This window comes from Limulus polyphemus, unplaced genomic scaffold, assembly GCF_000517525.1.
Source record: "Limulus polyphemus unplaced genomic scaffold, Limulus_polyphemus-2.1.2 Scaffold454, whole genome shotgun sequence".
Lineage (NCBI taxonomy): Eukaryota > Metazoa > Arthropoda > Merostomata > Xiphosura > Limulidae > Limulus > Limulus polyphemus.
This window is the reverse complement of record NW_013666064.1, coordinates 477,408-495,008: the sequence shown is the minus strand read 5'-3', so window position 1 is coordinate 495,008 and position 17,601 is coordinate 477,408. Positions and strand designations below refer to the sequence as shown.

At 30.6% G+C, this 17,601-nt stretch overlaps 1 protein-coding gene across 4 annotated transcripts in view; it reads right to left on the bottom strand.

Annotated features, from left to right (window-relative positions):
- LOC106458382 (palmitoyltransferase ZDHHC2-like) overlaps positions 1 to 17,601 on the bottom strand; it is a 61,531-nt gene that overhangs the window by 40,240 nt on the left and 3,690 nt on the right. For all 4 annotated transcript variants that reach the window (XR_002610365.1, XR_002610363.1, XR_002610364.1 and 1 more), the window contains exons 2-3: positions 9,238 to 9,264; positions 3,509 to 3,603 (exon numbers count right to left, since the gene is read on the bottom strand). Coding sequence is in view for 1 of the 4 variants with exons in the window: in XM_022384577.1 (XP_022240285.1) it covers positions 3,509 to 3,603; positions 9,238 to 9,264 (122 nt within the window). In the remaining 3 variants the exon portion in view is untranslated. The remainder of the gene's footprint in view (positions 1 to 3,508; positions 3,604 to 9,237; positions 9,265 to 17,601) is intronic.

The following is a 17,601-nucleotide window of genomic DNA, read 5'->3' as shown; positions in this document are numbered from 1 at the left end:
TAGATGTTTACGTATTGTTTCATGAGAGACATGCAATTTCAGGGCCATTTCATGAGTGTGTTACATTGAGTTAGACTCAACAAGTGTCTTCAGAACATCAATATCAATTCCAACATGTCAGCCCCTGCCATCACAGTTTTTAAGGCTAAAGTCAACTGAATGAAATTTGCTGAACCATTAGTGACATTTACGAATGTTCAAAACACTTCCATAAACTTCTTTGATATTCTTTGTGGCTACATAGGCATTGTTTCCCTTCTTATATTCAAACAGCATTACATGCCAAATCAGTGTCTCATCGTGTGCAATCACAATAAGGAATTACAGTATACTAAACTTTACATCTTATATAAGCTACACTAATGTGATGTTTAGGTGGTTCGTTTAACTATTATACTTGATATATGTTTTTTAGGGGGGTGGTTAATGTAAGTGTTCCAAAATGCCACATTAATTTCTTGATGACCTAATATAACAACACTAAATAATTATATTTGCATGTTAAGGTCAATTACTGGATTACCAAACAAAATAATTATGGAGTATTACAGGGGGATACTACCATGCCAGAAAATAGTAGTTAAACTTGGAATATTTTTGGTTTATGCACTTGAGCTGCATCCTTTTATTAAATATGTTTTAAGTCTAGTGATTTTTCAGTGACATTTCTTACATTTTTCGAGTACCATTAGTGTACCCATCCTACATTTATTGTTACAGTATCTTTTGCAGTTTTCTGTATTTGGTATAATTAATCATTGTGTTTCTTGCATGATATATATTGTGTGTCTATATATTTTGAACATAGAACATTTTATTTACAAGGTTTGAACATTTCAGAATAACTTATTCCATCTTCAGCAAAATCTGAAAATCATGTTACAAAGATGATTATTAAGTAAAATAATATAACATAATCACTAGTTTACTTAGTTATTAAGAGAAGTGGTAAATGGACAGATAAAACAAGTGGCTAGAAAACTGCCCATGTAAATTCAAACCTGTCCTTCACAAACACTATATTGATAATACTTTCTTGCTGTTTCAACAATTAAGTCACGTTTCTAACCTTAATTCCCAACACCCCAATATCAATTTCACATCCAAACTCAAGGAAAACGTTTTGTTACAATTAAATGTTCCTAGATGTTAGGATTAACAGAAAAGGTAAACACTTTTCACCCTATTTTTATCATAAAAGAACTTTTACTGGCCTCTACACCAATTTCAATAGTTTTATCTTCAACTTTTTCAAATGTAATCTGGTTATATCATCGTTAAACAGAATTTTTAATCTTTGTTCTAATTATTTTATTTTACATGAAGAAATTACCCTTCTGCATAAACACGTTAAATAATGCCTAACTGACTGATTTTCTAACAAAGATTACACGCAATTTCCTAAACAACAAATTCCAACCACTAGCCAATGTACATCCCCAAATTTCCCCTCCTTATCTTCCTTCATTTTATGGGTTCTCAATCCCTACAAATTAAAAAACAACTCTCTTCCCTAATAAAAAACTTGTACCCTCAAATTCAACTTAGAATAATATACAGACCTAGCCTCCACATTGAACACTTATTTCAGTACAAAGATCAAGTACCTAAACTTCTATGTTTATGACTGTAAGGTCACGTACATTGGTAAAATAAAACATCACTTAAAAACTAATCTGTAAACATTTATAAGTACCTAACAGAACCAACCATCCACTACTTAAACCCAGCCACTCATCCATTCGTTCATATTATGAAACCACAAATCACAATATTTCATTTAACGATTTCTCTATGATTACCACAGGATCTTCAGACCTCGAGCTCTACATTAGAGTCTACTCATATCAAAATACTGCCTGACTCTTAATGACTCACAAAACTCTTTAGACCTAAAATTGTTCTAAATTTTCACACTTAACTCGGCTGTTGTGTAATGCATATATGTAATCATTGTTTTATCCGTCCATTTACTGCTTCTCTTAATAACTAAGTAAACTAGTGATTATGTTATTATATTATAATTTTAGTTAATAATCATTTTTGTAACACGATTTTCAGATTTTTCTGAAGGTGGAATAAGTTATTCCGAAACAATAGAATCTTGTAACTAAAATATTTTAAGTTTTATCAACTGTCTTCATCTTCATTATTAGACTTTGGTTTCCCCATCATGAATCCACTTTATACATAGTTTTTACTTACAGAATTTGAAGTTACAAGTTAAGTATACAGGGAACCAATCTTAGCTTGCCCTAGCAATTGACTGCTACTAAAACAATTAGTTTAATACTGGCCTGGACAGTCCAGGTTCATTCTCTGTAAGCCAAAATTATATATATTATAGAGTATAGTATTACCACTAATAAAATATAAATATTATTTATAATTCACCCTGACATTACTGACATGTTTTTATTGTGTTCATTATCCATGGGGTCTACATATAGTATCATATTTGATAATTTTTTGTTTTTAACTGTTACAAGACTCTCTGTAAAGGACTAATCAAAATAATTTAATGAAATAACTCACTGTTTTTGTAAAATACATACAGAACCTTTGAAGTAATTAGTTGGATGTATTTTCAACACTGATAGTATTTGAGTTTACATATTTTTGTTGATTCATATGTTATTAGGGTAACCAGTAGTCATGAACAGCCCACAAGCAATTGGGTATATCAATAGTTCAGAAATTTTTGTTGCAAAAATTACATATGGGCTCACAATAACTGTTTTACCCAGTATGTAGGGAAATAATAAATACTTTGTTTAGTTATTTCATCACTATGAAAAATATTAGTTCTGTATATCTGTAACAGTTTATAGTTGCATGTAAATTTAGAACAAATGACAGCCCCCCCCCCACAGTTCATCCAAAATATCTAGCCATGATTCTTATAGACATTGTTCATGATAGTCAATAGTTTACTCATGATCAACACCTTAAGTTAAATGTACTAAAATTATGGAAAACATTAAATAATTACCAAATGGTGATTGCTCTACCTACTGTATATGTATTTCCAAACATAACTACATGTATATGTACATACAAAAAAAAAATCCATAATTTAACAACAGTTGCTTCTTTAACAAAATTGCATAATACTTTATTAAACTAAGTCTGTCTTCATCAGGTCTGATGCCAAGCCTGGATTCCTGTCAAAACATGTTATATTTTTAATAAATCACTGTGCAATTTTAGTCACTGTTTTATAATTTTGGTAAGCTTTATCTTCATTCTTCTTCTGTTTCAGTTAATTTACTGACATCAGTTATGCAAAATCTATATTTTCATGTCTTTATATTCATTTGACGGAATATTTAAAACTTGTTTTAATAATTCCATTAAACTTAGTATCTGCTAAAACTATAATGAATTACACACAATAAACAGTTATTATTTTATTGGCTACATGTTGAGACCTGAAAAATATTTTGTAAGCTTAAAAGATAAAATAATAAACTATTGTTTAAACTCTGTTACAAGCTAATACCCTTACCTCTTTTGGAACAGTGTATATATCTGTAAAAATAGTCTGCCAATAAGACCACACCAACATAGCAAGAAAGATATGATACAGAAATAAGTACACCACTGTGGAAAGAAATAATATTATTAAATAAGAAAATTGATTTAAATAAATTGTTTTATATTTTGGAAAAAGAAAAAAAGTTGAAAATGTTTGTATTCTAATAGTCGTTAAAAGTGTACATGCAAAGTAATGCAAGTTCAAAGTTCATAAGACACTGAAATACATGTACTTATAATTATTTAATTTTTCTATCACATAGTTTTCTTTCTATCAAAATGCAAATAGTCTTTTATGCATCAATGAATTTATTCTTAAGTATAAATAATTTTATATGACTTTATGAATTTAAAATGAGCATGAAATCTAAAACAGTATGTATTTTACTAGTGATCTTTTCACAATGAAATTTGTGTATACATTAATATTACACACTTTAATATAGACTTGTATGTATACTGAACATGTTTCATTCATAAGTAGGCAAGATTCTACATGTATTCAGCATATCTTCTTTTCTTTTACATGAAGGGCAAGAACATGCCATATTTTTTGGCAATATAAAATATTTACCACAATTTTTGGAAAGATTGAAAGCTTAATACAAAGAAAGAAAAAATTTTGAAACTCCTAGTCCATGTACAATCACTAAAGAAAAATATGCACAACATGCATTGTTACACCATGCTTACTTACATATACACAAAGAAAAGACTATTTACTATTATTAGAAAGTGCTCTTCACATATCTCTAAGTCATATGTATATTCAGATAATACTAACTTAAAATTCATAATACTACTCATTCAATATTTAAAAAATTTGTTTCACAGTCAGCTTGTGACTCTCTACCAGGAGTCTTCAATAAGGCAATTGTAAAAAGAAATATGATGACTCATCCACCAGAAATTTTTACCAAAGCGTGAGCCATTTCAATACCCTATTGGTTCAGGAAACAAATAAGGTAAAAGGAATCTCCTAAAAAGACTACAAACAAAATAGATGACTGAATTTAATAATGACTCTCTTCAAGATTAAAGTGAACTGCTACCATTAGTGATCTTCTCCCTATACAAAATCAAGGACTGGCAGTGGTAGATATACTTACCAGTCAAAGCTGTCTTGGACGTGCATGTAAGCCACTGCTTACTGTACAAAGATGAGAAATGCTCAACATGAAAACAAAGACCTTAATAAAAAACAAACAAACTACATTTCCATAACAGTGAGACAGAGCAGTAGTAGCTGTTGATGGCAGAAAATAAAATAGTACATTGCATGGAATGTGCCTGAAAAAATATTGAATAGCTCACCCCAGTAAGCCAAAAGCAGTACTGACCATAGGTGAGAGTTGGAACTTTGATAAGGTCAAATAGGAAGAGAGGAACTTCTAAAATGTGTAATTCAGAGTAAAGAAGTGTCACATGATATAGACATGATGAGAATTGTAACATTTGCTCTCTAGGTATCCCCTGTTCCCTAATTTATCTACCACTCCTCCGAGAAGTATGGAAATTAACGTAAATTACTCATTATAATGTTGTCATTGCTCAAGCATAATCTTTATAGCCTTCAATCTTATTTGGTTACAGAGCCATAAAACAGAAAATCAGACCCCTTTTGCCACACCTATCTGTCACATCCTTTCTTTCACAAATTGCCAAGAGTTCTCTCTGATGTTTAATACTACATTATTTATAACTAATATAAAGCCAATGTTTTAAACTATTAAATTACTTATTATATTATGTTGTTTCCTGTACAAAGAATAAGCAATTTTTTTTTCAGTTCAAACATTATTCCCAAGGGAAACACATCAATACACTTAGCTGAATTTTTAATGGCTCTTATTACATAGTTAGAAAGTCAGAAAAATTATGATAGTTATAGGATATTGTCTGCTTTTTACATGTTATTATTTTGTGTTTTTAGATGCATTACTTAATTCAATAAAATATTATTTAGTGTAGTAGTACCACAGTATAAAAAGTAGGGTTAAGTTCCATAGTCAACAGCAAAAAAAAAAGACCCAGGTAAGTATTATATTTTTTTGTTTTTCATGTGTATTCTTTACTTATTGTTATAAAAGTAACTAAAATTCAAAAATTAGAAACTTATTAGGCTAGATAAGGTAAAATAAAGAAAAATAATTTTTCACAAAGTACGTTTATGAGCAGCTGTTGAATAGCTTGTGTGTTACATAATTCAATATGGTAGCATTAGTTACACATTTGCTGAGTAATTTACAACTCATGTGGCAGGATTATTAGTTAGACAGGGTTCAAAAAGCAATAAAACAATAAAATTTAAGTAGAAACAGATAACAGATGTATACTGTTACTAGTTTTAAGCTATTTACAATAAACAAGTTTAGTTTCCTGTTACAAATACAAGTCATTCTAGGAAGAAAAAAAGGTAACTTAGATATGTTTTGTATTTATTTTTATGGTGGTTACAAGGCTGGTCAAACTGACCAAACTTGTACAGAGTTAGGGTAGAGAAAATATAAAGTTTTACTGAAAATAAAATGTTTGAGATTTATATAGGAGGTTTTGGATATCATGCAAGTGAAATATGACAATTTTCAAATGAAGAAAAGTATTTTTCATCTTAACATAAGATCACTTTGCACTCATAACAGTCAATACTTTAACTCCATATATTCATGGAAAATTTTTTAGCAAAAGTACTTCCTTAAAGATTCCAATTTTTTGTCTTCAAAAGACTTGTAATGCTTACTAAAAGACTGCAAAATTTTGTGAATACACATAAAACTATTAAAATCTACAGTATGGAAACTCTAAAGGTCAATTTTGGGTCAAGATTTAGGCCAAATCAACCAAGCTTGTAGCTAGAAAGTTAATTAAATTTTGAATGCAACTAATTCTGTAAAGACAGATCATGACATTTGCACTTTGTCCGAACCATGTTCAGAGGGTTAATATTCTATAATGTGCTGCACAACAACTTCACTCTAATATAATTTTATGTTTAAGATCTTGGGCATGAAAATCTGCTGTAGATATCTTTTAAATAAAAGCTTTGTAAAAACATTTATCTTACTATAATTCTTTGCAAAGAAACTTTAAGCTGCTTGTAGTAGTGAATTGTTGTTGGTATAAAATGTGCTTCATGATAGCAAATGTCCCATGTAAATAACCCACTAAAGTTTACAGATTTTATTTACATAGGGTAGCTGACAGGAACATCCATTATGTCACCAAATGTTTAATATTTTTAAGGTAACTTGACTATTTATTTGTGTTTATATATATTTTCCGAATCTGTTTTTTTTGCACTGCCAAGGACAATAAAAAAAATGCTTCAATTGCATGTATACATACACATATGAAATGTAAATAATTAACCCCTATGTAAACAACATTTCCATCATTAAACAGTGTTTGCACATTGTGAATGCATTTGATACAGAAATGTGAAGTCTCTCTATTTTCAAAACTTCTTCCTGTTGGGACTTAGAGAAAGAGAGAGAAGTGACTTCTCCCTGATTTGGGAATCTGACTTGACCCTTCAAAAGGCAAAGAGGATGAAAACTAGCAGACAGTTAAAAAGTAAAGAAGCATTAGACAGTTAAAAACATACTTGTTAACAGAGAAAAAAAAAGACAAATCACATACAAACACAAAAAATTAACCTTAAACAACTTTTAATTGCTGTGTAATTTGTTTATTTAACTATATTTTGCAGAAATTACTAGACAAACTAATAAACAGTTTAAAAATAGATTGCTTTAATCAAAAAAGTTATGGCAGGTTAATATTCATTATTCTTTATTCACTCAAAAAAATGTTGATTGTCAAACAATTTGCTCATTTAACTGCAAAAATTACTAAACACAGACTAATACCAGTCTTAACGATAGGTAATATTGTTAATTATGTAAAGCAGGATGACTAGTGGTATTTGCTAAGCAATTAATCAATGGCTTCACTAAATAATTAGTAGTGTTCCTCAGAAAAAAACAACAGAAAAGCTAGAAATCTTTCAATCACAAGCTTCACTCCCCCCCAAAAAAAAACACTAAAGCTCAACAAACTCAAAGTAAAAACACAAATAAACTTTAAATGCTAAAATCTGGCAGAGCAAAGATAGCTCATTAAGAAAAATTAGCTTAAAAATAAACACACTTAAAAAGAATACTGTTATTACTTGGATAGTTGGAGTAATTGAAAATATTAATAACCAGAAACACTAAATTTTATCAGTTGATTATTTTTGTGACAACTGATTTAAATGTAATTTCAGTTATTTGATTGTTGGAATAATTAAAAACACTAGTTTGATAAAATGATTCAACTGTAATTTTAATTAATCAATTAATTTACACAACATTAATCAATAGACTCACTATTCATAGGTAATAAATTATATTGATTAAATCACCCAAGCTCTACTTAGGATAGGAATGCTTTAACAACAAATGTTATGCCGAATTAGTATTTATTATTCTTTATTTGTTCAAAAAATGTTTATTGCTGAATAATTTGCTCATTTAACTGCGTTTGTCAGAAATTAATACATGTGAACTAACAACAATGTAACATTATATAACACCATTAAGTCATTGATCTATTTACATTGGCAGGACTCTTGTTTACACTACTGTTTACTCCATGTAGAAAGGAAGCAATGAAAAGGAGAAAACCAAAGTCTGGTTGTCATCACATGCAACTTAAACACTGACTAGTACTTTAAGATTTGTTTGATTAATTCATTTCTCAGCACTCACATTTCTAGTTTCTTACAGCCTGTACTGTAAAATGTAAACATATTGATCATTTTAATGTGCTCTTTTTAAACATCAGCCAATATCAACAACTTCTAGCTTAAAAGTTTATGATATCTTTCATACTTATAAAGTTTTTAATTTATTTTAAAAAAGAATTGGTTTACTTAACTTCAGTAGAATAGTCCTGTGAAAATTTATTGGGAGAAACTTACAAAATGGTATTAATAATATTTTCAGGTTATTACAGGTTTTGTTCTACATTGCTTATAGGATACATTTTCATGCCCAACAGTTTAGGATTTTAAAAAGTAACTTAATACCAAAACATGGTACCTGAAGATGTCTATCTTATTAAATAATGGGTAGTTTGAAACTTATTTACAAAAAACTAAAAATAGGAAGATTAGTCTCATGAGAATATTGAGTAATGATCCTGACAATTAGTCAACTAGCAGGGTCCACTAATCATCCAGCTCTAGAGAGAGTTATCCGAATGATCTGCAAATCAGTTTTTAAAGGCCAAGTTTAAAATTACAAAAATAAGAAAATATAGCAAATTAGCAAATTTTATCAGTAAAATATTAAAGTTGCATTCATCTTTCATGTACTTCTAAAGTTACGTTATTATACTTTTAAAGTAAATTTCATACAAACTTTAGTATAGTTATTTTAGAAATAAGAACTCTATTGGGCCAATGCAATAAATAGTCATTATGAAAGAAGAAATACATGTATCAGGTGAACAAGATATTGTGCATTACATAATGTACATGTTTGATAATGAAAATCATACAGTCCTACATGTACTACTAAAAGAGAATACAGAATATCCCTTCAGTTACTTGTCCACATTGCAGGAGTACCTTTGATACATATCAATGTTAAGAATTATTGGTTCATGTGAATAATAAGATAGATTGTAGCAGACTAAATGAATGAAGAAACTTACCCTTCTCTGCTATACTGTCAACTGTAACTGTAACAAAAAACAAAACACATTTCTCTATCATAAATAATAAGAGAGTTGCATGGCAGTTCTATATGTTAAACACAGTAAACATACTTTAAATATATCTGATTTATACACTTTGTTTTATATTAGCCATTTATTGTACTTAGGCATTCTACCACCCAAAAAATCTGATATGCAATTAAGAATCTTTAGTGGCTAAAAGGTCAAACGTATGAACAAAGGTAAATATAGAAAAATCAAATGATATACAACATGTAGCATAAGTAAAACTAAATTATTTAGGCAATTTCAACAAGGTTATTATTTTATGTACAAGTACTTAATAAACATTCAATTTCTGAAAACTTTTGAAGTATTGAAATTAATACATATGAAAAATACTTAATAAAAGTGACAAAAAATACCATAACAGGTGCTGGTTACAGCTATTAGTACCAGCATAACTTTCAATTAATTTAAGTGGCAGATTACTAGTGTATACTCACACATCAGAAAAGTGTGAAGTCCTAGAGAAAATATTCTGCTTTCCTACTATGAATTGCAAATATGTGAAAAACACCCCTACTCTATTTACATTACTTAGTAAGTTATATTCTAGTACTTAGACCAATGATACGTCATAGGCAAACTTTCCTGTAATTCTTATCGAAATTGAAATTAAGTAAATAACTGATGTTTTACTCTATACATACATGAGCTACACGTACACACACATTATTTTGTATCTTCCAAGGACATTTAGTCAAATATAGTACTGTACATTATATATTGAAAACAAACTTTTCTTAACCATTTTGTTTCATACCTATCATTATATGTTGGTAATAATTACTCTATATACATGCATTATAGGTGTGCCTGACATTATGATTCTGTACATTTTTGTCACTTTGGATTTTAGGATACTCTTTAGTACTGGATATTAAATTCATTTTTAGGCCTTTTTGTGAGCAAAAACCACATGTGTGTTGATTCACACATACAAGAGAATTTGCACGTGCAAGTTGCACAGGTGTTTAAAATGAAACATTGTGACAGGAAACTAGAAAAAAAATTTACTCTTTAATGTTACAAATATTTGCATTATATCAGCAGAGTTATCAATTTTAACAAAACTATAAAAGAGAAGAAACTACACAACACTAGTATTCAGAAGGTTTGTTTTATTTATGATTTTCTTCTTTACTTTCTACAAGATTCTCCAGAATTGTCATGATCATCACATTTGATCTTCCTCCTCCTTCTGTAGTTTTGTATCCAATAATCTCCTATTTCCTAGAATCTAGAAACATTTTGTCTTCATAAATGATCACAATGAATTAAAGATCTATTACTATACATCTCAAACCATTTTTGTAAATAACAGGTTTCTGCTTTTCTCAGGAGTATTTAAAATTGTACTGTGACATGGCAGAATATGGTCTTTTGGAATTTGAAGTTGTTTTATAGTTATTCTTGTAATAATTGTTTGCTATTTCGTAGGTAGGTTGATTCCACTAAATATTGACTACTTTTGGAAAGAGTATGCAACAGCCCTTTCTAATGCAAAATATCCATACATTCAGAGAATAACAATGTTTTCAGATTGGGGATCTAGAACTTAAGACAGAGAAATACCTTGTACTTAATGACAATGGAATATGGAGCACCAGGTACTTTCAAAAAGAGATGTGCAACAAGTAATACCCCAGCTGCAGTAAGCAAAGTGTTGTGTCTTGCAACAGGTGAGAATTCATAAATATAAAAGTCAGTTGTAAAAGCTGTCCATGTGCCCCAGACAACAGTGTACAACATTCAATGTAAACAAAAAGTATTTCTGTCTAGAAAAGCAATACAAGTTGCTCCCATGACATATCCAGGAAATGAAGACCAACTGTAGAAAATTGGATGGACTTTAGAGCTGGGCAATTTACTAACCGATTACGATGGTCCCATTAACTGATTACCTGAAAATGTATTTTCAATAAACATTCACCTCTTTACATAATTAAGCTATCATTCCCATGCATTTGCCTTAGAGATTTGCATGCTACTAATCTTTGGGCAACTCACACCTAATCTCATGAGGTTTCTTATGAATTGCACTACTGCATAATGACATTATTATGCAGCAAAAGCCCTCCATCAATAGGAGGATAATTCACCTCCTTGCATACTAACTCCTTCTATGCTTTTGTACTCACAAATTTTTATTCTTTGATAAGGCATGGAATACTACGGTGGACCAAAAATGAGGAGAAAGGGTGGGAAGGAGTGTGAAGAGGTATATATCAGAAATACATTTTCAGGTAAGGAAAACATTAACTTCTCAGATGATACACACCTGTGCAAACAATTAAGTTAGAATCCCATGTTAAAGTGGTGGAGGGACTGGTGCAGAAATTTACCTAAATGAGTTCCCTTCAAAAAGCATCCAAAGGAAACCCATTGAGTGAGACATCCAATGGCAGGGGGTCCATAGGAGCACATCCGTGGGATAACATATCTCATCTCTTCCAGTTGCCCAGGAAAAATGGAGGAAGAGGCAAATGAGCCTCATGTTTTGCATGAATGGGCAGAATAAAAACATGACTGTCTGAGTACTTTTACAAGAGGTCGGAGAACCAAAATGTGTACCACGGTTGAAGCATGTTCAAACTGTACCTTGCACTCACCACAACTCTACCATCAGACAATTAGACCAACAACTGCTATGGGACCAAGGCACAGATTCATGCCATAAAGTGTGTAATGGTGTGTGTGTGTGCATACCTCAACTTGAATGAACAGTCATCAGCTGCTGGAAGAGGGCACAAGTGTATAGTGTGCTCACCTGGACTCCAGTTAAATAGTTTTTGAAGGTTTATTTTGCAATAAAGGACTTAAAACTTGGATAAAATAAAACTTCAAATCATAATGCACATTATAATATTAAATTCATTCACATACATTGATATTAAAGGTTTTTAATTAAATTTTGAATGTAACAGTGACTTGCACAGAAAAGTATTTAAAGGGGCTCTCATTACAAAAGGGTCAAAACAATCTATCTTTTCAGCCTTCATAAAGCACCTGCATTTTGTCTTGAGCCTGTTTTCTACAGGAAAAGCTCCTTCACAAGACTTGTTACAGAAAAGCAAAAAGCTATTTGACACAATTTTGACAAGTTAGGAAATTGATCACTATACAGTTTATAGACCCTTCTACATAAATGTTCAGTTTTGAGTTTTTATACATGCCTTTTAATACGTCATTGAATGTAGGCCATTCATTTTTTGTTACACACAGGCATCACTTCAATTTCAGTGTTTTTCTAACATCATTTGAAATTTTGGTGGGTTTATTGAATACATAAAAATCTGCAGGAGCAGCAATAGCCCCGTCTGCTAAATCTTCATTAAAAATAGAAAACTCTGGATCCCAGATTATGGATGATGTTTCCATCTTGTTGTGTAAGCCTATCAGTTATGTTTCAATATAAAGTCTGTCTATGTATTTACTCATCAGCTGTTTTACTTCTGACGGAGTCTGTTCTGAAACACCTTTCATATATCCATAATTTTGTTCCAAAGTGCTCACCATCTTGTAATTTTCACTACCTTTCTTTAGATTATCCAATCCAGCTAAAGTAGACTCAACTAGTAATCTCACTTGACTGAATACTATATTTTCATGTTGAAATACACAACACCTACATTTCATTATGGACATCTAACATGATATTTATACTTAAAGATATTTTAGTGCTGTTAAAGATGTATGTAGTGATTTAGCTATTGCATCTGTTGTACCTATTTCACAAAAGTGTTGCTACAACAGAAGGATAACTACAATACAAAGCATCAACTGCATTTCTACTGCTCAACCATCTCACATCGTGTGGTTCTTTGATTTGCTATTTTTTGTTACTGAAAATGCTCTAAATGTTATGCAATTTTGCAGTTCATACTGCAGAGCTGCTGAAGAAATGATACAAACTGTTGAATCTTGATTTGAAGGTTTCAAGTCGTTTAATGTTTTTGATTACATCAACACACTCCAGTGTATGTCTGTGGGCCAATCAATGTGTCTGTGGACAAATGGGGAGAATGTTAACTTTATTTGCACACCTACACCAGCTCTGTAACCTACCACAGTAGTAGCTCCATCTGTACATAAGCATACTCTTTTTTTTTCGTGTCCACTCCTAATTTGTAAAAGGTATTCTTCAAACACTGGGTAATTGTATGGATTTGCCATCATCAAGCTTTACACTCCCTAGGTAGAATGTTTCAACATTGTTTTCATGCACATATTTTACACAAATGACTATCTTTTTTTTTCAAGTCCTATATCACACAACTCATCTATCATAACACCATAAAAGTCACATATTCAAAGACATTTCACAATGTCATTATATAAAGTTGGATATGATCTTCTACAGTTCATTAATTGAGGTCCAACTTACATTTTTCCTTTTAGTTTTCAAACCATTCAGGGAGTGAAAATCTAACAGTTTATTTATGGTTTCACTTGGAAGCTCTGACTTTGCACAAAAAAAAAAAAAATGTTCAAAATACTAATTTATTAGACTCACTTTATACTCAGATGTACAACCCTCATTATCACTATAATGTACTCCACACTTTCGGTTTTACTTTTTACACTCATTCTTACTGCATTTAATTAGAAATCTGAGTATAAAGAGACCCAGTAGTACCCATCACATTCTTCTTTCCAACAAATTTACACTGGTGACACAAATGGATTTGAATCCATCTACTTTTGTAACACTCTCTAGCCATGGTTATTGTTTTATTAAACTTTTAATGGTACTTTAAAGGGCTATACCGCCACCTGAAAAAACGTTATCACACTGCATAAGTGTGTTGTAACAATTAGCTTAGTTCTTGACATTTCAAAATTGAATTTGTAATGATAGGTTGTTTTTTTATAATGCTGGCAAGTTGATACTTCTCTAAATTTTCATGGGTTAGACCACTTGTTACAACTTACACTATTATATACTTAATATTACAATTCTAGACACAACCTAATGTTCTTTTTCTAACTGACTAACTTTCTAGTTGCCACTCACATCCCACCCCACATTGATTCATTTTATTCATTTATATATAGACACACACACACACAGTATGCACCAGTTTGGCCAAAAGCTTTAATCACCTTTGCAAAGTGTAAATAAAGCCAGGATTCACCAATCTGTTTTCCATTTGATGATAAGGGAGTGAAATGAGATTTTTCTCGGTGCCTATTCGTCACATGGCAGTCATTAGCTTGGTACTTACCTGTTTGTATTTTCATTTTCCTTGTCTCATTTTCAACTATATCATCCAGTATGAAATTAACATACTCATAAGTTTAGGAGTTTCCATGGTAGACATGAAAAAATCTTCTAATCAAAGCTTGTTTTTACAGGGACATCTTGAACATCAAATTCAAGCATTGAAGTTCAACTTCAAAATATGTCACTCAGTTATAAAATCCTAGTACTGATCTAGTGATATATTTGGTAAAAGAAGCAGTCACAATGCTTTACTTCACTTATAGAATAGGTAAGTGTGGGAAAAAATTATTGTGTGTTACTTTTACTATGTTTCACTTTAATTTTAGTAATAAACAAAAAACAACAGTTTCTTCATGCAAAAATGGTTCTATAATGCAATCCACAAAATAAGTTCACTTACAATGCAAAGTTGACTGTTGATTGTCTAATAATGGATTATCCGATGTTGGACATTTGTCCAAATGCTTTTGTTGCTAGGAATGACTTTTGAGGCAGATTTTGACTATTGCAATATTACTGCAGTAGTATCAAGTAGCTAGTATTGGACAACAAATTCAACTGTATATTTGAGTGTGTATATAATGTATTTGTATTTGGTGAGAATTAATTTCAAAAATGTCAGCTAAGCTGGTTTATTATTATTATTATCATTGTGATTTCGTTATATGATTTAATACATGGTGATTGAAATGTCACTGTATTTGATAAAACACCAATACACTAGTTACAAATTTGTACTTGGTAGACCAGTTTTATTATATAATTATAAATTAGTCTACTGAATAGATGTTATTCTTCTATTCATCTACATTGAGGTAAAATAAAACAAAATTTAACAACATATTTTACACATTTTTCAAAGTAAGTGTCATGTATGAGGGAAACAGCATAATGGCTCACATTGTGTTTTATTGCTTTATTGTCCGATTGGTGGGTGGGGGGGGGGGATTACTAACCCATAAAGCAAAATAAAAACAAAGCAGGAAATGCATTTAGTAAAAGATTATAGGCTTAAACTGTGAATATAATATACATAATTTGTAACTTCACAGTCAATACAGAAAATGAAAGAATTGTGTTGGTCAATTTATTTCGTGCTTTTCAACCATTCTTTTAACTATTCTTGGATGATGGCCCTGGAATTAAGTACATTGTTTGTATAGAGAACTCTACAGAAAAAACATACAATGTTACAAAAAATAAAATTTTCATGTTCATTTATAATGTTCTAGCAATTATGCAAACAAAATATGAAAAACCTTAAAATGAAAATAAGTATAAGTTACCTCTATCATAAAAATCACATTTCACACAAATACTTCACTAAAAGATTGATAATTTTCATAAAGATACACATGGTAAATTTGGAATTATGGTAATAATTAATTCTCCAATACAGACTCTGTCCATTTTATAAGCAACACTGCTAATGGCAGATGTGATACGTGTACCTTTCTTCCAAAACAAGGGTAAATTGCAGAGAAACGGCTTACATAACACAAAACAGGGCAAGTAATAAAGTTAGCAAACTATCAAAAACATTGACAATTGAAGGTACTATCAGCAATTGTTATCAATTCTAAAATCTAACATTGATGCATTGCTAGAGACGTTCATAATAACAATCTAATGATAGTTCGATTTATTGTTGCACACCTAATTGTGTCGGGCTTTCTTTTTAAGCACAAAGCAAGCATCGATGTGGAAAAATAGCCATTTTCACAATGTGCAACCAGTAGACACACCAGTTCATGTTGTAGTGTAACAGTAATAATACATCAATAACTGATATATGTAAAATAAAATTAGACACACCTCTCTAAAAAACTTATGGATATTTTATGCAAATACACTAGTTATCTGTAGCACCATTTATACACAATTTAGATATGATTATCAATACTTGCATCTGGTTTACCCATTTCACACTGTAAAAGATCAAACAGCTAGCAACATACTGGAAATATTGCAACAAAGAACACATTTCAATGTATTGCATCTTATGAATGAATCATACATTTTTAAAACATTTATGTATTGTCATTTTAATAACTTTACAAGACAACTACATTTGTGTACAGCACTTTTGTGCCATGACTGCAAAATAATGTATTTAATATAGATATTATGATAAACATTACAGATTTAAATTTATATAAATCATAGAAATAATTGGGGTGTCAGTACACTTCATCTTGCTTTCTGAATGTGTGAATCCCCATTTTTTTTTCATTGTTCATTGTTAAATAAAAGCAAAATCCTCAGTTATACTCTATTTTTGTATGCGTGTTTTATGGGACAAGGAAGCAGATGTAGATTTTATACAGGAAAAGTATATTTTCCTAGCATTTTGTCTCTTCAACATTAAGTTTTATTCACAAATTCCCCTAGAAATAAACAAATTGATAGGATAGCTAAAACAATGTCAAGTATAACAATGTCCGATTTAAAGATAGGCTTAACTGCCATTATTCTAATGAAATTCTAGGTCATAAGTTATTTGATGATGATTAGACTTTAAATGAGGGGTGATGTGGCTCCTTATATGATGAATTAGCTACATCTTTTTGGGAATGAAAATACAAAAAATGGTATTCAAGATGTTGAATCTAATGAGTTATAATCTGCAGTTATAATGGTAGCAAGTTCATAATTGGCAGTTGTTACAGGCTGCTTGATAAGTCAGATGATAGCAATCACAAACTATATAATGATAGCAGAGTTGTTAATAACAATGTTTGGGGAAAACAAGGGGTATATTGGTCCATATCAACTGTTCCATCCTCTAAACTAAACTAAAACCGTTATATAAATACATTTAAAAACCTTCAAAGCCAGCCCTTATCATTCATATAGTTATCAAGCTTTTTCTTAAACTCACTTAAATTTACTGCATCCACAACACCCGAAGGCAACCCATTCCAAAGGCCAACCACCATGTTAGAAAATTAAAACCGTCTTAGCTGAAGATGACTCCTACCTTGCCAAAACTTATATTTGTGTCCCCTAGTCCTACTATTCTCACTATTAAATGAGAAAAAAAGATAATGTATCAACACTATCAATTCCCT